This window comes from Herpailurus yagouaroundi, unplaced genomic scaffold (genome assembly GCF_014898765.1).
Source record: "Herpailurus yagouaroundi ecotype Mexico unplaced genomic scaffold, PumYag 180, whole genome shotgun sequence".
Classification (NCBI taxonomy): Eukaryota; Metazoa; Chordata; class Mammalia; order Carnivora; family Felidae; genus Herpailurus; species Herpailurus yagouaroundi.
In genome coordinates this window covers 3,600,993-3,622,048 of record NW_024412411.1, presented here as the reverse complement: position 1 = coordinate 3,622,048, position 21,056 = coordinate 3,600,993, and the positions used below count along the sequence as shown (strand labels likewise).

Genomic DNA, 21,056 nt, shown 5'->3' with positions numbered 1-21,056 from the left:
TCCGTTGGCAAGCCCACCTAGCCAGCCGGAATCAGGGAGCTGTTTACTTTCAGTTTTCAGCTCTTCCAAAAATTTTGCTTCCAGCTCCTAAATCAGTGTTTATGTCACTTAAGGGAACTCCTCTGGAAAAGAACAAACCTTCAGCCCAGATGCCAGCCCCAGAGGTTCATTGGGCAGGGGGCAATAGAGAGGGGAGAGCTAAGCCAGGCCTGGCCTAGCACTGGGCATGCCTTAGGAAGGTACAGGACCTTACTTCTACTCTACCCGGAGTGAGGTCTGAGAAGAGCAAGGCCTCATTTTGCTCTGTGTAGCAGGTGTCAGCTTTAGCTCCAGCTTAGCAAGAGCTGTCCCCGGCCAGAGCCTTGGTCACATCTGAATTGCATTTCAGCTTCACAGTAGACCTGAGGTAAGAAGGCCAAACGGTTCTTAGCTCCATCTGGTAATGAAGATACTGAGACCAAGAAAGACTGTGTCTTGGCATCAGGCAAGTGGACAGTTGGGCTTTGGCCACAGACCAGTGTTCATTCCGCTCCACCCCACAGCTTCTTCTCTGAGAAAGTCCCAGAAACACCCTGAAGCAGGGGTGAGTGGGGACACATGCACCTACCACCTTCCTGGGAGCAGGTGCTCTATTCAAGGGCATCCATCGGGGGACTGGAGTGAAGAGAACCCAGAACACAGCAGTTTGGATCAGACCACATTTCAGACCAGAGAAGAGGGCTGGCCCTTTCTGAGGAGCTTTTGGAGAAGACACTGTATCTCAGGGACCTAGCCAAAGAGGGACCCACAGGCTGGGAGAAGTTCCTGGGTTACAGAGCACCTCCCCTTACATTATCTGCTCATGTTGATCCATTTTCAGATGAGGAAGCCAAGGCCCAGAGAGAAAGTGACTTACCCAAAGCCACTTGGCTAAGAAGTGGTAGAGCCAGGAGGAGAAACCAACTCCCCAGGACAGAGTTAGCCTCTTGATTTGAGGAAGCCCCAGATTTTCCTGCCACTGTTACTCCTTACTCTGTACATGATGCTTTATTTTCATCCCAGCAGGTTTCTACCTATAACCATGAGACAAACACATCTGACTGAAATAACAGGCTACAGAGGCCTATTCATGTTCATGGCCTGGGTGTCCAGATGCCTGGAAAACAACAGGTCCCCATATTTAAAAGTGGGAGAATTTAATGAGAGAACTGGGTGGATTTAATGGGGGCAGTCTGGGAGCCCCTGCCCTGCTGCTATGCTTGACACCCAGACCACAGTAAAGCCAGTTCTGTCCTTCAGCCTAGGACAGTAATCACCCCCCACCCCCCACCCCATGCCTACATCCCTGTTCACTGGGAAGGCTAAGAGAAATAAGGTCAGTTCCTCTCCAGATATTCAAGAACTTCCCCCAGCAAGCATCAGCCCCTTTCTCTGGGTTTGTCTTCTCTCCATACCTGCACTCAGCCAAGCCCACCCCCACTATTTTCCTAGCAGTTATTTCTTCATATCTCTGCTTAAGCCAGCCTCTACCTGGAAGACCCTTTCTCGTCTTCTTTTTTCAAATTCCACCTTCATGTCGTTTCAGGTCCCTCTTCTTGAAAGTACCCTTCCACGGACTTTACCCCATACAGAACACCCACTGTCCAGACTTCAAGGCCCTTACAGCCCCTCAGTCTGGTGATCCTGCTTCCATGCAGACTCCTCCTGCCTCCCTAGGAAACCTGAGACTCCTGCAAATCATAGGCTATGCAGGAGCAGAGGGTGAACTCAGATCATGGAGCCCAGTCACGCTGCAGTGGGCTAGGTGGTCAAATTTTGGACTTGCCCCACAGGGCTAGGCCCCTGGTCTATGTGTCTTGTCCCATATTCCCCCCTGTTCCTGGCTACAGCTGCTGAATCTGCTACTCTTCTAGCCCCAAGAAAGTCCTCGTCCTAACCTAGAGGAAGGCAGCCAGCAAGAGGGTGAAAGTTGAGCAAGGCAAGCAGCTGTATTGAGCCTGGGGCCCTGTTCTTTTGTGGGCACCTGGGCACGCAGGGCTCCAGCAGGCACATGGGAGTATTTCAGAGGGACAGTTAGTACGTGTAGGGGTAGCCCTACTTCAAGCAACTTCATCTCTGCCCAGTCCCTTCCAAGTTGTGTGTTTGGGGTAACAGCTCTGATGAAAGAACCTTTACTCCTAGTCAAGATGTTTTTTAGACCCTACTGAGGTCAACAAAAGCCAAATGCTGCTGAGTGTGTGTTCTCTGTCTTTCCACGCCCCTGCCCTGCCCAGTACACAGAGCCAAGCCCTGTCCCTGGGCCTGGGCCATACAGATAAGGGCCCCCTAGGTTGCTGGGTCCAGGTGTGGGTGCTGGGTAGTTGGCTGAACCAGCCACACACAGTTCAGCTCCAGGGCAGTTGTTGGCCCAGCCAGCAGGTGCAGGCCTGTGCTTATGCTGTGCTATTCTTCCAGTGGAATGACCTCACCCCACCCCCCAGCTCTGCTGAAACTCTGCCCATTTCAGGTATCACCTCTGTGTGAAGCCTCCCCTGTCCATCCTGGCTGTTATGGATTGCCCCTTTCTCTATGCTCCCAAGTCCTAAGCTTGGGATTGTTAGATATATTGGCGTCTGTCTCTCCTCTAGCCTGAGCAGCCCTGTGGGGACAGGAACCGGGGGTACCTATTGTCCTTAAAAGGTGATCAGGTTGAATGGATCTTAGGCTCCTGAAAGGTTTGCTGAGTCACCAACAAAGGTCTTTTGATGTTCATCTCATGAACTGAGGTACTTGGCCCATCCAGAGATGGAGAACTAGACCCATTAGAGCCTCTCCAAAACAGAATGCTTCTCTCCTGGCAGATGAGGACACAAGAGACAGGGGACCATGCTCTTAGGCCTGTTTTCCCATCTGGCTTACAGAACAAACATCTCCCTAGTCCCCTTTCACTGCAGCAGAGAAAGAAATGGAAAGTAAGATACAGCTGGTGACCCAGAAGATCCATCTGCAGTGTAGCCCTGGGGACTGGAATGGGATTTGGTGTCACCTCTAAATCCTAAATCGCTCATGAAATAACAGGCGTGCATCTTGGGAGTAAAGAGGGGAATATGCAGACTTAAAGTGCTGCTGAGCCCCTGAGAGGATTTGACTTAACCAAGGGCCTGGCACATGGTAGGCCAACAACCACTGGTTCTAGAATGAGTGAATAAGATGTTTGCTGCAAGAGGCAGTCTCCTCCCCATGCAATTTAAACCTCTGGTCACCAAGGCTTGGTCCCACCCATTCACTGGTCTAGCAGTTAACCACGCTCCTGTCTTGGACCTGGCCCAGTTGGAGTCACAAGCATCAGACCCAGTCCATGTCTTGCAGGAGCACTGGGCGACTGGCCTACCATGGCCTGAGGCATTATGGGGTACGGGTACCTCTCATAGTTTATTTAGAAGAAAGAACTACAAATGTGAGCAAAGGGTGGGTTTCCTTTTTTTCCCTTTTAGTCTAGGTCTGCCTAGAAGACAGGGAGCTGTGTCTTCTCCACTCTACTGGGCATGCCCAGCCCCTAGCACTGCTTTGTTCTTGGTTCTCAGTTAACCCTACCTGTGGGCTGTCAGTGCTGAGGGTTTGCTCAGGTTGTATACACTCCTTTAGAGGTTAGCATTTAGAATTCCAGGGCAGGCTACATGCTGTGAAGTCAGCCAAGTTTGCCTGTGGTGACAACGCCCATCTCCTTTCAGCACTCTCTCTTCCCCTACTAGGCTTCCACCTCCTCCCTGGGACCTTGCTGTCAGCCAGCTACCTGGGGTGACTTTTCTGTACAGCTTTGAGCTCCTTCAGGGCAGGAACCTGGCACCAAAAATAAAGGGGGGGGGGGGGTTGAATGAGCAAAAGAGTAAGTTATAAAGGCATCCAGAAGACCACAATGGCATAACCCAAATGTACACTAAGACCTTAAAGAGGAATTAGTGATACCCTGTCAGCCCAAGGCAGGAAAAGTTTGGTAGCAGGGCCATGGGTATGCCCTATGTCAGTCACCTGGCAGTTCTAGGAACTCCCAGTGGCCATACAGAGAGTGTATTATTCACCAACATCTTCCCCCTGACAGTTAAATATATTCCCAGGTCACATGTGGAACAATTACAACTCAGAAGACAAATGACTTACCTAGATTCATTCAGCAAGAGAAGGGACGAGGCTTTAAACCTGTCCCGGAGGATACTCCTCCAGAGGCACAGAAAGAGTCTGAGCTAGGGTTCACATCTTGGCTCTGCTACTCCAAACTATGCGACCTTGAGTTTATTTAGCCTGAACTATAGTTTCCTCTCTGTGGCCTGCGAATGATGTACCCACCTACAGGGTAGAGGTGAGGGTTAAACAAGATCAAGTACGTGAAGGGCTTTGTAAACCAGTCAGCTCTATGTCAATATTAGCCAAAGGACCAAAAGATGACAGTAATCAAAGTCATTTCTTGGAGGTGCCATATCCTCAATGCTAACCTAGCTGACTTCTTCCTCTCCAGGACAAGAGTGAGGCCTCCAGCAGACCCTTGTCTGGAAGGCCTGCTCGTCCCAGACCTAACTCGCTGCCTCCCAACCTGCCTGAAGAAGAAACTCGCAGGATTGCACGGATATTTTCTTCCCAATACTCCCAGAAAGACTAACGCAACCTGAGAGACCGAGGGAAGGACCCACCTGTCCACCTGCCCTCGGCCTTGTCCGGCTTGCATGAGGCACGAGGTCTGCTTCCTTCAGGGCTGTGAGACCCCTGAAACCATCACCAGCCTCGCCCATGGGGGCCTTGAGACCCATCCAGCACAGACTGGAGGAACGTCCCAAACCAGCCCAGTGTCCACCTGCCAGGATTTCAGCTTCTTCCTTCTATAGTGAGGCAAAGGCTAGAAACAAAACGGACTCCAGTGCCCAAGTGGAATCATCCATCTTTTGACCAAGGGACCTGAGCAGGCATCTTCTGGCTGAGAAACTCTTTCCAATGTCCTTGGTAGCCTGCTGCTGACCTGAGGCAGCCTTCTGCCTGAATATCATGGGCCACTTTTGCCTTAAAGTTAGAGCAAGGTAGAGGAGGGAGTGAAGATTGTGTGCATCATGCATAGCCAAGGAAATCCTAGGGCCACCTCCATTTGACTTGCTTAGGAATAAGCATATTTTATAGCTATAAATTATTTTATGCTGTGTTAAACTAATCAATAGAAAAGGAGAGGAGAATCACCTCCTTTAGACTTTTTAATCTGATTATCTTAAATTCTAACCATGCTTTTAACTTATTGTTTTTACCCAGCTCTGAAGGTCATTATTCCTACCTGTGTTTGAATAAAATCATATTGGTATTTGTATTTTGTACACAGCTGTCTTCTGGGTTGGCCACTGGACTGGGGTATTAGGAATCCATTTGTGCTCTAACGGCCAGAGGAAAGCTTGAAAACCATAGTCCTTTTCAGCTCACCTGGAACTGGGGGCCCGGGTCACCATGAGACTTCTGAACTTCCCTTCCCCAAAGGTCAGATTGGTCCAGATTAGGATGACACCTTTTGCCTCAAATCTATCAGCAAAGTGGAGCGGTCTGCTGGAATAGGTCTCAGAATCCTTGACCTCTCTAGGATGGGTAGCTCTGGCTTAAGATTGTCAGACTCTAAACATTTGAGCAGCTACTGTAGACGGGGCCTGTGGGGAAGATAAGAAAGGGGCAAAGATATGCAGAGTGGTGACTGGGAGAAAAGGTTGAGAGAGAACTAAAATGGAGGCCCCGCTCTCCCAAGCACAGTGTATTTCACTTAGTCCTCAAAACAACTCTATAACCTACATACCATGATTCCCATTTTAGAAACTGAAACTCACTGAAGTCATTTGCGTCTTTATGTAGCTAGGAATGAATCACCACACAAAACATTTTCAGAGACGTCACAAGGCTTCTGCACACAGGGTATAGCCAGTGAGTGCTCTGAATTGGGGGAATTCATGGAGAAAGACCACGTGGGCTAGAGTAACCAAGGAAGGCTTCCTAGAAGAGTTGAGTCTGCAGATGAGCCCAGAGAGAGAACCAGGAGGGCACTTAGGGCCACACACCGCTAGAGATAGAGAAGAAGCCAGTCTGACCCTGCCACTTCCCTGACAGGTCCCCTCTGGCTTGACTGTCCTCCCATCTGAGACTGTTGCCTCAGCTGTAAAACACAGATAATAATGCTTCAGAGGGTTGTTGTGAAGATTAAACGAGATGACATTTGTGAAAGTGCTTCGCCCGCACTTGGCACTTAGTGGAAGCTGAGAAAATGTCAGCTCCTCCCACTCCTCCCCCACTGTCCTGGAGCAAACCAGCAGATGGGCAAGCACACCAACTCTGAGACAGGCAGGACGTGCCCTAGAGGGCACAGGGTAATGCAGGAACCCTGAGGAGGCACAGGGTGCCCCCTCATCAGGGAAGTGCCTTCAGACCAAGCTGGTGCCCTTCATTTGTTCATCTCGTCCCCCAGCCTTCGGCCCGCCACTCACCCCCTCCCCAGTGCCTCCTCTCAGGTCAACAGTGGGAGCTTTCAAGGAAGGGGGAAGGGGATGCTCCACCACCCTTGAGGCCACACAGAACCTACAGAGAGGTAGTCGGGCTCAGGCCTGAGCGGTTAAGCCTCAGGTGAAGAATATTCCTTCCTAATCCTGCTGCAGCTCCTGTAAATAACCTGATAGGGGTCAAGTTAGGATAAGGCCACAGGAGGACACCGGCTGCTCCCACCCAGGCGGCTCCTCCTACCCAGTCTCAGGGCAGCCCCCAATGACAAAGGCACCCCAAGGGTCTGAAAACCACCACCTCGACTTACAAAAAGTGTGTTATTTACCAGTATCTTCTCCCTGAAAGTTGGATCTCTTTCCTGGTGACAACTCAGAGGTGAAAAGCCTTGCAGGCCATGCAGCGTGGGTTAAGGGAATGAGGTACATATCTGACAATAGCTACAGTCCCCCTTGCTTCCCATCAGGCACTTACTGCCTCTGCAGAGCCCTGAAAATGGGTGTTTCTGATCACCAGATGCTGGATGATCCCAGCCCATTGCAGCCAACCTTGGAACTTCAGCGCCTATTGGATTCTGGGGACAGGGAGCCAAAGCAGACACACCTGGCCCTGTCCTCAAGAAGCCTCCCAGGCCAGGGGCACCTGGGTGGCTCAGTCAGGTAAGCCTCCAACTTTGGCTCAGGTCATGATCTCATGGTTCATGAGTTCGAGCCCTGCTGGGCTCTGTGCTGACAGCTCAGAGCCTGGAGCCTGCTTTGGATTCTGTGTCTTCCTCTCTCTGCCCCTCCCCCACTCACACTCTGTGTGTCAAAAATAAACATTTAAAAAAAAATTTTTTTTTTTTTTTTTAAAGAAGCCTCCCAAGCCAGTGTAAGCTGAGTCCTCCCTCTGGGTACCAGGGTCCACAGCCTCTTTGAGCTCCTACTGTTTATCCCTCCCCATATACCCACTGCAATTCACCCACCACCTTCAGGTCAGCATTTCCAGCTGGAGCCCAAAACCTGCTCCTTGATCCCAACCTCAGCAGTCCTAGCAGCCCCTTCCCTGTGTTAGAAATAATACAAGTGCTGGGGCACCTGGGTGGCTCAGTTGGTTGAGCATCCGACTTCGGCTCAGGTCATGATCTCACAGCTCGTGGGTTCGAGCCCCGCATCAGTCTCTGTGCTGACAGCTCAGAGCCCTGGAGCCTGCTTCGGATTCTGTGCCTCCCTCTCTCTCTGCCCCAACCCACTCACATTCTGTCTCTGTCTCTCTCAAGAATAAACATTAAAAAAAAAAATTTTTTTTTAAAAAGAAAAGAAATAACACAAGTGCCTGTGCTGCTGATGTGAGGGGCAGGGCCTGGTCCAAGGAAGAGGACACAGCCCTGGCTCTGCACTTGACTGTCTGGACTTGTGACCACTTGCCCTGTGGCCATGACTCTGTGCCCAAGTCCAGAAATGGCCTCTGCCCCACCTAGTTAACTCCCTTCCCACCCTCCTCCCCTTCTCCTCTCCTGTCCCCCTACCCTCCTCTTTCCTATGCCACCTGGGTCCCAGGTTCAGATGGGCCCCACCCTCCCCCTCAGTGCCTACCGATGGAGCCTATGGTAGGAGCTGCTGGGGACCCTCCCTGCTGTGCTTCACACACCTTCCCCAGCTCCCTTTGGCTCCCTTCAGCAGTGTCCATGCTGAAGCCTTCAAGTGTCACGTCAGAGATGGTAATGGTCACGGCAGATAGGCCCAGAATATGATGCTATTATAATTTAATTGGACCCTGCCACATACTAGCGGTATGACCTGGGTAAGTCCTTGTGTCTCCCTGAGACCCAGTTCTCTTCTCTGTAAAATAAGCATTACAAATGTTAGGATCCTCAGCAATCAAAAGGAATGAAGTACTGATACGTGCTCTAACAACAGATGCACCTTGAAAGTATTATGCTAACTGAAAAAGCCAGTCACAAAAGGCCACATATTGTATGGTTTTATTTATATGGAAGATTCAGAAAGCTATAGACAGAAAGTAGATTAGCAATTGCCTGGGGCTAGGTGGAAAGGGAAAAGGGGAGTGACTGCTGATGTACCCAGGGATTTGGGGGGGGAGTAAGGGGAGATTGGTGAAAATATTCTAAAATTGTGATGATGGTTGCATAACTGAACACTAAAAACCATTGAATTGTACCCTTTAAATAGATGTATTGAATGGGATATGAACTATATCTCAGTAAAGCTGTTATTAAAAAAAAAAAAAACTTAGAATCCTATTAGTACCTACCTCATAGGATTGTAAAAAATAGAAATAACATATGCAAAGTATCTAGCACATAGTAGGCACCAAGAAATGACCATTACTATCATTGTTAATGTTGGGAGGTCCAGGAGAACCCTGCCCAGCCTATCGTGAGTGGCCGTGACCTTTGAATTCTCAGGGGTGACAGGTCCAACCCCTATCCCCATATATACCCTTTGTTACCTGAGGTAGCTCTCTCAGCAGCTGGAAGGAGCTGTTTTTAAGAACCTCGAGTCAGAGGAACTAAACCAGATCTGGAACTCTGACCTTTCCCCTCACCGCCCTCCACTCACTGGCCAGCCAAGTCTTGTCAAGTGATCAGGCTGTCAACTAGTTTCTCTAGGGTAAGGTTTCAGGTCAGCTGGAGTGTATAAAGATAGGTGCCAAGACAGAGGCAGCAGAGACAACAGTGAATGGCAAGGGGGCAACGAGGTCCCTGCTGCCGCCTCCTGGGATGGAGCGCTAAGGAGTCTTAAGGAGGCCCTGTGCTTCCCCTCCCCTGGCTGGACTCACAGGTAAGACCCCTTCCTCCACCACCACCGTTTCTGCCTTTCACAGCAGCTTACAGAGAGCAGCCGGGAGCTATCGGGGATCCCTAGCCTGGGATCACTACAGACCCGGTAGATTTCCTTACGCCCCCACCTTGTCAAGAGGGGGTAACTGCAATGAGGGCACCGTAGCAGGGCTGAGGCTCAACCCCAACCCGTGTGTCACTCACTCCCCCCTTTTTCTGCTGGCTGCCTCCTCTGTGATTTTGCAAATCCCCATAGATAAGAAGTGGCTTTCTCCTTAGTCTGGCCCAGAATCCCCAGACTTCCTCCAGAGCATTAAGTCCTCTCCCCATGAGCATCCTGGGACCCCTGTCCTGAGTAGAGATGATGGGGGCACCTCTGGCCTGAGGCCTGACCCAAGTCGCATAGTGGGAGGTTACAGAGCCCAGAGACCTCTACTCGGGTGGCTTCTTCAGCGGGGATGATATGGGGGCTTTGCCGGGAGGGTGAGATCAGGCAGGGCATCTCAGAATGGGGTCCTCTGACCCCTGCTTCAGAGCTGACGTGGAAAACAGATTCCCAGGGCCCAGCCCAGATCTGAATCAGGATCTCTGGTGTGAAAGGCCTCTGAGAATCCACCCTATAAACAAGCAGCTCCAGGGATCCTGAGCTCTCCCTGAAGCCTAGGGCTCTGGACAGTGGAACGGGCACAGGTGTCAGACAGACCTGGGCTCCAATCCCAGCCCCATCCCTTCAGTCTTATGACTAGCTGAAGCCTTCAGCGGCTGAGGGCCCTTGTTTATGAAGTGGGAATAATTGTGACAACTACCTTATAGCCTTATAAAGGGACTGAGTTAGTCAATACCTATAAAGCCCTGAGCACTGTGCCTCATGCAAGAAGCACTGAGCAGACATTAACGGCGCACTGCTATGGTAGGCTGTGCAGCTGGAACATCCCATCCCTCAAGTGCCCCCACAAAGACACCGAGAGAAGATTCTGCTCTCAACTTCACCTTTGTCGGTGGCAAAGTTCTGTTGGCTGCTAGGTTTCCTCACATACCAACTTAGGAGGCTGGAGTAAAGGGGGAAGGAGGCTGGAGAGCAGTGACCTCAGAGCAGCCCCTATCTGAGTCTACCATGGTGGCTTCCCTCTCCACCACAACTTGACCAATGAAAGTTCTAGAGCCCTCCCATCAAGGTATGGCTTTTGACTTGCGTCCATGCCTGTCCATTCTGCCTCTCATGAGTGGCTCAGGACTGCCTCTAGAGTAGGCTCCAGCTTCACCCATGGCCACTGCTCTTGCCTGGATTGAGGCTCCAACATCTCTTGCTGCATCATTCCAACAACCTCCTCACTGCTCTGTGTCTCCGATCTCTCGTTCTGGTCCAGCCTTAACATTTGCACCAGCATGCTATGAACACAGGTCTGATGGTGTCATTCCTCTACTTGAGAGCCACCAACCACTCCCCATTCTCTGCTAGATTCAGTACAGCCCTGGCATTCAAGACCCTCTACCGAAGAACACTGTGGGCTTCTCTGATTTCCCATTTCTCCACTTCAGCAAGTAGGGTTCCTTGGTCAGCTGGTCCTCCCTGGGACCCTCTAGCCCTGGGCCATCCCTGTACCAGGCCACACAGAGAAGCAGGATAAGTATACCATACCCCGTCCCTGCCTTTGGGGATCCCTATCTAGAGGGGAAACCATTGCAGTTAATGAGTTAATCAACAAGAAGGTGTGGGACTAGGGGCAGCGGGGGCAAAGGAGTTTCTGGACACTTCAGCCTCCCCACCTCCCCACCCCCCCCCCCCAGACCAACCCCCAGGCCTGGGGAAAACAGGCCTCCCCAGGAAGACCCAGCCTATTAGGCAATACCCATGAAGTGCTCCCTGTTGGCCCAGGTACATCACAAGGGACATGGGACTTTGTTCTGAATAAGGAGGGGAACTGGATAGTTTTAAAACAGGGAATTGACACGATCTGACTTCTGTATGCTTGGACACTAGGTTAGGTCCCCATCCAGAAAACCTCCTCCTGCATCTGCCATTTGGGCCTAACATTTAGAATCGATGCATGATTCCCTTTACGGCTCAGTGACCACTAAAACGCATACAGTCATCCTATGTAAATCATACATCAAGTTTAAAAAATAAAAATAAAATTGTAAATGTAACCTCATGCTTGGAAAATAAAAATAACGCATCCTCTTCCTCCGGGCATGATTTAACAGTTGTCCATCCACACTATGACGCAGACTACCAGGCTGGGATCTGCTGGCTGGTGAGTTCCAACCTCAGCCCTTCTTCCTCTATCCCACCTCCTTAACTCCCTGGATGATTCAACACCTATCTGCAAGCTCCTTGAGGGCAAGGGCCAAACATGATCCATTCCATATCTTTCCTTCCCTAGTGCCTACTGTAGTAGTCAAGAAATACCTGATCATTAAGATAGTCACTTATACCTTAGCACGAAATTGAACATCTGTTTCTTCTTAAGAACAGGCTTTTCCAGGGGTGCCTGGGTGGCTCAGTCGGTTAAGCGTCCGACTTCAACTCAGGTCATGATCTCACGGTCTGTGAGTTCGAGCCCCGCGTCGGGCTCTGGGCTGACGGCTCGGAGCCTGGAGCCTGCTTCCGATTCTGTGTCTCCCTCTCTCTCCGCCCCTCCCCCATTCATGCTCGATCTCTCTCTGTCTCAAAAATAAATAAACGTTAAAAAAATTAAAAAAAAAAAAAAGAACAGGCTTTTCCAGGGAAAGGTGGCAGCAAGCACAAGAGTTTAGGTGCCATGTAGGGGGAGGGCACAGCACAGGGAGAAAGAGTTGCAGATAGCAGTCCTGAAAGAAGACCTGAGGGGTCACCCCTATGTTTTGGCGTCCAATTTATCACCGATGAACAGGTAATACATTATTCTCATTTACCCAGAGGTTAAATGACATATCCAAGGTCCCACCACCCTTAGTAAGCCATGAAGACAGGGCAGGAGCTCAGGTTTCCTCACCGCAGGATCAGAGTCTTCCTATTGCCCATAGGAAGGCAACGCACACTGTGCCCACCTCATGACTCTATGGGACTGGCCCTGGCTCCAGAGGTGAGGACGCAGAAGGGTTCAGGATCCCAGCACACCAGGTGTATGTGCGAGTTGGGCGCCAGTGGGGTGACCTGCTAAGAAATGTCATCAGCACCAAAAGCTTGATGCACAGAAGCCCAGGTTATAAGAATGCAGGGCTGCCCATGACAGTCTCCCAAGGTAACTACAGCTAAACCAGGATCTTCAAATATAAATGTGCCCCTGGTCAGCCAGCAGCAGTATGGGCAGCCCAGGACAAGTACACACCAGGAGATGAGGCACGTTCCCTTGGCCCAAGACTGATCCTCCTCTGTCTGAGGCGCTTGTCTGCTTCAGCTGAGAAAGGAAGGCCTCGGGGGTGTGGGGCAGGGGTGGGGGGAAGGGCACGTGCTGAGCCAGGTAGATCAGCGGCCACTGCCCCCCAACATTAGCAGCAGGATGTAGCCCCATCTCCCTAGGAGCCCTGGAGAGGCAGAGCAGCAGAGGAGCCCAGGACCAGTTTCCCTCCCCTCCTCCACGCAGAACATCAGCCTGGGAACCCCACAGTGTTGGGAGGAAACGCCTCTAGTCATAGATTAACCATCTGCAGTGACAGAGAAGGAATCGAAGGCTGGGAAGGATTTTGTTTAAGTATAATAAAAGTATATTCAGGCAGCCTTGCATAAAAAGCCTTCATCCAAGATAACTAGCAGTTTAGGTGAGCCAGGAGGCACATTTATTTTGTTGATTTGGGATAGAAAGACCTGAAGTGGGGAGACTTGGCAGGTTCTCCATACACTTCAGGGGGCAGGTCCTTCCCAGGGGGCAGCCTGATGTGAGGGAAGGAGAACAGGGTGTGGCGTGCAGTCAGAATGAGGTCTGGTCCCTGCCTGAGCCTCAGTTTCCTCCTCTAAAGGATGAAGATCCACCCAGTCAGTGGAGGGAGGAGGAGGAAGGCAAGGATTGCAAGAGTGAACGGATTATTAAAAGCCAAATCCACACAGCTAAGCATAGCAATGCCCAGGTTTTTCTCTCGCTAAAACCTCTGCCAGTGCTGAAAGGAGCCTGGGGATAGGTGCAGATGGCCCAAGTTCCACCTGCCTCCTCTGGCCTGTCTCCTGCAGCCTCCTCCCTGCACTAAAGCTCAGGGCTACAAAGGGGCCTGTCTCCTTGGACCTCTACTGGGCCCTGGAGGGACCAGACAGAACCTTCTGGGACCATGGTTGGACTAAAGCCTTCAGACATACCTCCCACAACAGCTGTGAAGTTCCTGGGGGCAGGCACAGCGGCCTGTTTTGCTGATCTCCTCACCTTTCCACTGGACACAGCCAAGGTTCGCCTGCAGGTAGGTGCTTTTTGGCAAGGGTCATTGTTCAGATCAAAGGAGGGGCTGAGTTCTCCACCCCAGCTCCCCTCATGTCTGCCAGCATGCTCTTCCTTACACAGAACCCTGAGCAGGCCACTCACTACTCCACTGTTTCAACCCTGCCTCACCATTTCCCCATCACCATCATCCAAGACAAAAAAAAATCTTAATTAATCCCTTGGACCCTTCGTGGCCTCACAGTAGTCTGTAAACCATAAAGTGTGAAGTAAAAGTAACCATGTGACCTTGGACAAACCGTCAACCACTTGTGGGAAAAACAATCTGCCCTCCATGTGCTCTGAGGGTTGAGCACCACACTGTGTATAACAGCTTATGAGCTATAAACTGCCGCACGAGCCTCAGTTATTTTTACTGGGGATGTGATGGCTGTATAATCATGCTTGTTCTTGAAAACCAGCCCCATCAGGGTGCCTGGGTGGCTCAGTCGGTTGAGCATCCGACTTCAGCTCAGGTCATGATCTCGCGGTCTGTGAGTTCGAGCCCCGTGTCGGGCTCTGTGCTGACAGCTCGGAGCCTGGAGCCTGTTTCGGATTCTGGGTCTCCCTCTCTCTCTGCCCCTTCCCTGCTCATGCTCTGTCTGTCTCTGTCTCAAAAATAAATAAAAACATTAAAAAAAAAAAAAAGAAAAAGAAAAAAAGAAAACCAGCCCCATCTGCCCCCTCTCCGCTCATGTCTCTGCCGGGATGTTCCTCAGATCCAAGGGGAGAACCAGGAGACGCAGGCAGCCCGGAGAACCCAGTACCGTGGCGTGCTGGGCACCATCCTGACCATGGTGCGCACCGAGGGCCCCCGCAGCCCCTACAACGGGCTGGTCGCTGGCCTGCAGCGCCAGATGAGCTTTGCCTCCATCCGCATCGGCCTCTACGACTCTGTCAAGCAGTTCTACACCCCCAAAGGATCGGACCGTGAGTGTCTGGTATATTGTAGACACCGAAGGGGTGGGCAGAAGCATACTCAAGGCTAGTGGGTCAGAGATGAGGGCAGTGCAGACTCAGAGGCAGAGCTGGGGCATGGGAGGCTGGTAACAGACACTCATGAGGAGGCCGAGCCACTGTCAGGAAAGCTCTAGAAGCCTGGCCTAGAGAAGAGGCAGGCATCAGGCAGGGGCAGCTCCCCAGAGAACAGCATCAAGTCCAGAGAAGGGCTGGGTGGCAGAACACCGGCCCACTCTCTCTCCTTCTCTCCAGACTCCAGCATCACTACCCGGATTTTGGCAGGCTGCACCACAGGAGCCATGGCGGTATCATGTGCCCAGCCCACGGACGTGGTGAAGGTCCGATTTCAGGCCAGCATACACCTTGGGGCTGGGAGCAGCAGGAAGTACAGCGGGACAATGGATGCCTACAGGACCATCGCCAGGGAGGAAGGGGTCAGGGGCCTATGGAAAGGTAGGTCTGGACTCCAGGCTCAGAGGGCCTTGGGCAGAGCATTCCCTACCCTAGGGCTAGGGCAGAGTACTAGGCAAGGAGAGATCTCCAAGCATGGTGTATTCCAGTGATTCTGAAAGAACAACCCAACCAAAACTGTCGCACTGCCCTGCCACAGTACCCCAAATTCAGTTCAACTTGTCAACCTTTCAGCGTGCACAGGCTGCTGTGAGGGAGACAGAAATTAATAGAAGACACTTTCCACAGCCTCGTGGCTCTCACAGAGATAAGCCATGTCGAGGAACAGCATTCCACAGGGGAGGATGTGCTAGGTTCATACAGAGGTGTGGGGCCAGAGGCAGGAGAGGCCATGTAGTCTCCAGGGGTGGTGACGGAAGGTGATGCTTAAACTGGGCCTCAAGGCTCAGTGGGCTCTAGATGTGTGGAGATGGAAGGGAAGGACTTCCCCAGCAAAGCCCTATCAGGGGTGACTACAGGACATGGAGAAGAAATAGAGGCCACTAGAGGAGGCAGCTATGAGTTGTCAGGCACAGGGAGGTGCGGTGTGGAGGGGGCTTCTTCAGGAACAAGACTTCAGGATTCCCCGTGTGTCCAAGTGGTGACTTTGACAAATGCCGGAGTCTCTCTCACATGTGGATTGGGGGTCATACTAATCTTTGCAGAAGGAACAGTGACCCAGTGAAGGTTAAGGACAGGACACCTGGTCACAGCCTTATTTGCTATGTGCTTTCCCAGAACCCAGCCCTCGTCTATGATATCAGTGGCTTGGCCTTGATGCTCTCCTGGGGCCCCCCAGGGCCACCTTCCATCACTGCTCCAAGAGCCTTGCCTCTCTCTTCCAAAGAAAGACTTCCTTGTCTGGCTTTAGCCAGTTCTCAGGGAAGCTCATTTTAATTTTGATAGGTATTACAGATTATTCTCCAAAATATGGCTCAAGCAAATATAAGAGGGCCTCTCTGTTTTCTGTCTCTGAGGTGGATATAGATAATCTAAGAGTTGTTAACTCCAGAGAGGAAAGTGTAGAATCTGCTCAACGGAGGCAGGCTCCTCCGTGGAGCCTCCCTGGAATGGAACATTCCATTCCTCCCTGGAATGGAACATTCTGTTCCCCAAACTGGGGCCTGTGACCTTGCAACCAGGGAGCCCACATCTCCTATTTTCCACTCATCGGCCCTCACCTCCTCCTTAACAGGAACTTTGCCCAACATCACAAGGAATGCCATCATCAACTGTGCTGAGATGGTGACCTATGACATCATCAAGGAGAAGCTGCTAGACTATCACCTGCTCACTGGTGAGGCCTTGGGCTCCAGGCAGCTGCCCTCCCACAGCAGGGAGGGAACCCAGAATTACAGAGTGGGCACTACTCAGAGGCACCTGGGTGTTAGAAGGAGCAGAGAGAGGAGCAGCGCCCGATAAAAATGCCCAGTGTAGGAGCGCCTCTCTACTCGCTAGATGGGGTGCTGCCCGATTCATGAATCGTTTAATAGAGCCAATTAAATCTTTTAAAAAATGCCCGGTCCATCATTGTGACAAGTGGAAAGAGCCCTGGGCGGGGAGGCCAAAGACCTGGCTTCCAGCCAGCACTTCCCACCATGCCTCTTTAAGTAAGAGTCTCCTTCTCTGACTTCATTTTCCTCTAATGAGGTCATTGGGCTGCATAGCCTTCCAGCTCTGGGACAGCCCTGTTCTATTTTGCAAGTACTGTGAGAGGTTTAGACAGCACTATCCTTACACGCGAGGAGTTCACAGTTTGGTGAAGGACAAACGATGATGCACATGGAACAGAGAGCAAGTGTGCTGCCATCTCACAGCTCGATATTTGCCCTGCCCTTTCCTGCTACAGACAACTTGCCCTGCCACTTCATCTCTGCCTTTGGAGCCGGTTTCTGTGCCACAGTGGTGGCCTCCCCAGTGGACGTGGTGAAGACCCGGTACATGAACTCGTCCCCAGGCCAATACCGCAGCCCCTTGGACTGTATGCTGAAGATGGTGGCCCATGAGGGCCCCACAGCTTTCTATAAGGGGTGAGCCTCCCCCTTCCTGCTTCCAGCACCTCCTCCCAGAGAACCCGGGCTTGTTTCCTTCCCTCCTTCCTTCTTCCCCTCCTTCCATGTATAATGTGCCTGCCATGGGTCCACCTGGGGACATGGTGGTGAACAGCACAGATGTAAATGCCTCAAAGGAAAAATATAAAGAACTATGGGAGTTAAAAAAAAAAAAAAAGTGGACCAAATCTGATTTGGAGAGTTAGGGAAGGCTGCCTGAGAAAAAGAAGTCTAGGCATAGGTCAGAGTGCTTATTGGGCAGGAGAGAAGGAGGGAGAGGTGGTTGGCAATCTTGACTTTTCTCCAACCCACAGTCATGACTGTGGAGCACCACTGATGGCGGCCAAAATGCCCAACACACTTCACATTTTCTTGCCTCTGTGTCTTTGCTTTTACCATTCCCTCTTAATGGAATGCCTTAAATCTTAGCCATGCTTCAGAACTAGTTCAAATGCTACCTTCTCCCCAGCGCTCTCAGGTCAAATTTTTCCTCCTCCCTGTGAGCTTCAGCAACGCTTCCTTGATATCATTTTTTATGGTATTTACCACCTCCTACTTTGTGTTATAGGATTTGTAAGTTTCAATTATCCCCCATGCTAGATCGTAATGATCACAAACTTAAAATGTCAGAGCCGTGGCTCTAACCCAAATCATCAGATGCTACCTCCCCCCTTCCACCTCCTACCACTGATGCCTTCAGCAGACAGTTTTCTGGTGCCCAACCATAGATTGGACCAAACATGCAATCAGGTTCTCAACCCTGGGAGTGACATAATAAAACTATTTCAGTTGGCAGATTGTTCTTTCCCTGTAAGTGCTTCTATCATTACAATCAATCAGTGGTAGCCACCTGTCTCAGTTCATTCTTTCACTTGGAAAACACTTACTGAGCATCTCCTGTGTGCTGGGCCCTGTGCTTCCCTCAGAGAGCGGCAGACACATGGGTGACATTTATTGAGCATTTACTGATACTGGGCCCTGCACCGTGTGCTGTATAGTAACTCACTGAATCCTTCACAACAACCCCTATGAAGTCAATATTGTTATTTTGCTTATTTTACAGATGAGGACACTGAGGCTTAGGAAGATTCAGTAACTTGTCCTAGGTCATGAAGCTAGAACCTGAAAGAGCTAGGATTTGAACCCAGGTCTGATTCTGGAGTTCATATTCATTGTCTCGGTGCTATACTCCCTGTGGAGCCTAGGCTGAGGGTTCTGGAGAGGCCTTGGGATGAGGTTGTGGTGCCCAAGCGAAGCCCTCCAGAGCCTAGAGCAACCAGCCAGGCAAGGAAGAGAGTAGGGGACATTCCCAGACAGAGGGAGCATCACAAGCAAAGGCACGGAAGCAAGGCTGGCAGGAGAGAGAAGACCTGGAGAGGATCTGCAGAGAGAGAGGCTGAAGAGGGAGCAGGGCCAGGTCACAGGCTCCTCCCTGAGTCTGCGCAGCTAAGGTGGGGACTGTCTCCCAGCTGCACTAACACAGGACAGGCAGGCTCTCTGGAGATTGGCTAAATTTGGTGTCACCCAGTCTTCACCCTGTGGTGAGCCAGCTTCTAGGTGCCCTGGTGGGACCCCCTCAGGGATGGCCCCTCAGTCTGTAAATGATCCCAGAAACACCCAGCAGCAGGGTGGAGTCAGGTGGTTTTAGTTGAGCTCCTTAACTGCCCTGGGCCTCAGTTTCTTTTGAAAAAGAAACCTGGCAACCATCACAGCTACCTTATAGAATTATAGGAATTAACTGCCTAACACAGAACCTGGCTCAAAATGTGTTTTCTTTCCTTTCCTTTCCTGACTGCAGCTTCTGCCTAAATTCCTTCAGCAGAGAAGAAAAAGCCTAAACAGATCTCAGAAAATGCTCACAACAGAAGCCTAGGTCCTTTGGCACTAACACTGTGAATGGGGGGGGAGCACTGGAGATCTCTTTGGGACTCTTAGTCCACTCCACCTGATGTTTTGGTTGTTTCTCTCATCAGGTTTACACCATCTTTTTTGCGTTTGGGAGCCTGGAATGTGGCAATGTTCGTGACCTACGAGCAGCTGAAACGGGCCTTGATGAACGTCCAGATGCTACGGGAATCTCCATTCTGAATAAGGCAGGGCCGCTTGGTACTTAAACTGGAACAAAACCAGTTAAGACTTTACTAGAGCAGTGGGTCCATACACACACAAACCCACACATGTTTACAGAACTGTTTACTCGCTGCTAAGTCAAGAAATAGAAGTGGAGGAAGGATTCTGGTCTTCGGTGCTTTGTCTTAAGAACACAGTTGTTTTGCACGGACAAGATGCAAATAAATTATATTAATTTGGGGGACCCATTAAGTTGGATGCCTAATATTTAGGCAAGAAAAAATAAGCCAAAACATCCATGTGGATAAAACAGAAGTTTGCAAACTATGTCCTTTAAAAAATAAATCTGATTAGATGATGAACAGTAGACAAGATGGACTGCAAGCATGGGACGGGAGTGACACACGGTACTTGGAAATCAGCTAAGGAATTTGGAGGGACACTGCCAAAGCAACGTAGCTGTGACTGCAGCCTTTGGTTAACCGTGGATCATCAGCCATATGTGTAATGTGTCTGCCCTTCAGAAGCCATTGAGATTCTAGAAAATATGAGACGAGAGAGAGATAGAGAGAGCGCGCGCGCGCCTGGAACCTGTGCCAAAGGAGCACTGCTGGGCCAGCAGGAGTTTGAGGTTTGTAACTGTTCCCTGAGGACACTGGAAAATGAAAAGGGCAGACTCCATCTTCTTTCCTGTAAAATGGCAGTCATAAACCCTTCCTTCCTATCTCACCAAGGATGTTATAAGGATCAAGTGACAAGGTGGACATAAAAGCACTTTATAAAAGCAAGAGCTCTTATATTTACAAGTGTAAATATAAGGATGAGGCCTTGGGAGCTATTTTCTCAGGACAGTAAGGAACTTCCAGGGAAGTTGTTGAAAGGCTGAAAGGTTGTCTAGAGGCTAGACCAAAGGAACGAGGGGCTGGGGGCCCAGGGGTGACAGAGGATGACACGCAGGCACCAAAGCCCCACTCCCATGCAGCCCTCGCTTCCCATCTGGACTGTGAGGCACCTCAAAGGGTGCCAGGCTTGGGGGGAAAGAGGTAGATGTCAGGCTTGACAGCCTGAAGTAGCAGGACTCAAGAGTTCTTTGGAAAATTATTATAATTCAATAAAGGGTGTGGGAATGAGAACAGCTATTTCTTTTTGCCTCCTCTTTCTTGGACAGAATGCCTCTTTCTCACCAGGTTCCCTGTTTGTCAGGGCTGGGCCTTTGGCCCCACATGCCCCAACTGCCTTCTGCCTTCCCCAGGCTGGTTGCTAGGCTTTTTAGGGCTTTGGCTTCTCCATCTGTATGTAAAATGCGGGCTTGAACCAGATGACCTCCTTCTGAACTTCACTGGACTTCTTTCAGGTTGATAATGCAGACCCAGAATGTTGGTCTTTTTCTGCTTCGTAGCAGCCTATGTGGGTCTGATGACAGAACTGGGTTCTGTCCCCTCCCCCACCTCACTAGCAACCTAACCACTGGAAATCCTTGTACCCCAGTGTCCTAGCAGATAAGTGGAAATGACAAGCCCCCACCTTGCAGAAGTGCTCAGCAACATCATCCCTCCCTCTCCACTCTGACCCCCCTGCATCCTGGGAAAAAGCAAATGTCCACTCGCCCTCAGCACTTCCCTAAATTTAAATTATAATTTAGAGATTATCAACATATACGAACAGGAAAGTCCAAACAAAAGCAAAAAAATAAAAATGATTTTTATTTAATGTCTGGTTTGACTTTCAAATAAAACCTATATTTAAATTTTTCTCTTTCTTTTGACTTGACTGGCATGTGCAAATCATTCTTAAATCCCAGGTCTCAGTTTGTAAGTTCCTAGAGGCCAGGAACTATGTCTTCCATGAATTTCTATATAGCAACATTAACACATCCTCTACCCAGAGCAAACT

General features: G+C 50.5%; 2 protein-coding genes and 1 long non-coding RNA gene across 9 annotated transcripts in view; 2 read left to right on the top strand and 1 right to left on the bottom strand.

Moving 5' to 3' along the window:
• The window catches only part of C2CD3 (C2 domain containing 3 centriole elongation regulator), a 148,274-nt gene extending 142,972 nt beyond the window's left edge, over window positions 1-5,302 (top strand). For all 6 annotated transcript variants that reach the window (XM_040489300.1, XM_040489298.1, XM_040489297.1 and 3 more), the window contains one exon: window positions 4,472-5,302. In XM_040489300.1, the coding sequence (XP_040345234.1) occupies window positions 4,472-4,612 (141 nt within the window). In that variant the 3' untranslated portion in view covers window positions 4,613-5,302. The remainder of the gene's footprint in view (window positions 1-4,471) is intronic.
• LOC121039268 (uncharacterized) overlaps window positions 1-21,056 on the bottom strand; it is a 58,152-nt gene that overhangs the window by 21,669 nt on the left and 15,427 nt on the right. The gene's annotated exons all lie outside the window — the stretch shown is intronic.
• UCP3 (uncoupling protein 3) lies at window positions 8,952-20,300 on the top strand. Of its 2 annotated transcripts, XM_040489312.1 has the most exons (8): window positions 8,952-9,248; window positions 11,453-11,502; window positions 13,395-13,615; window positions 14,352-14,562; window positions 14,845-15,045; window positions 16,238-16,339; window positions 16,892-17,072; window positions 19,067-20,300. In XM_040489312.1, the coding sequence occupies exons 3-8, from the start codon at window positions 13,490-13,492 to the stop codon at window positions 19,179-19,181; spliced, it is 936 nt and encodes a 311-aa protein (XP_040345246.1). In that variant the 5' UTR covers window positions 8,952-9,248; window positions 11,453-11,502; window positions 13,395-13,489; the 3' UTR covers window positions 19,182-20,300. The 2 variants fall into 2 exon arrangements, with proteins under 2 accessions (XP_040345246.1, XP_040345245.1); XM_040489311.1 differs by lacking the exon at window positions 11,453-11,502.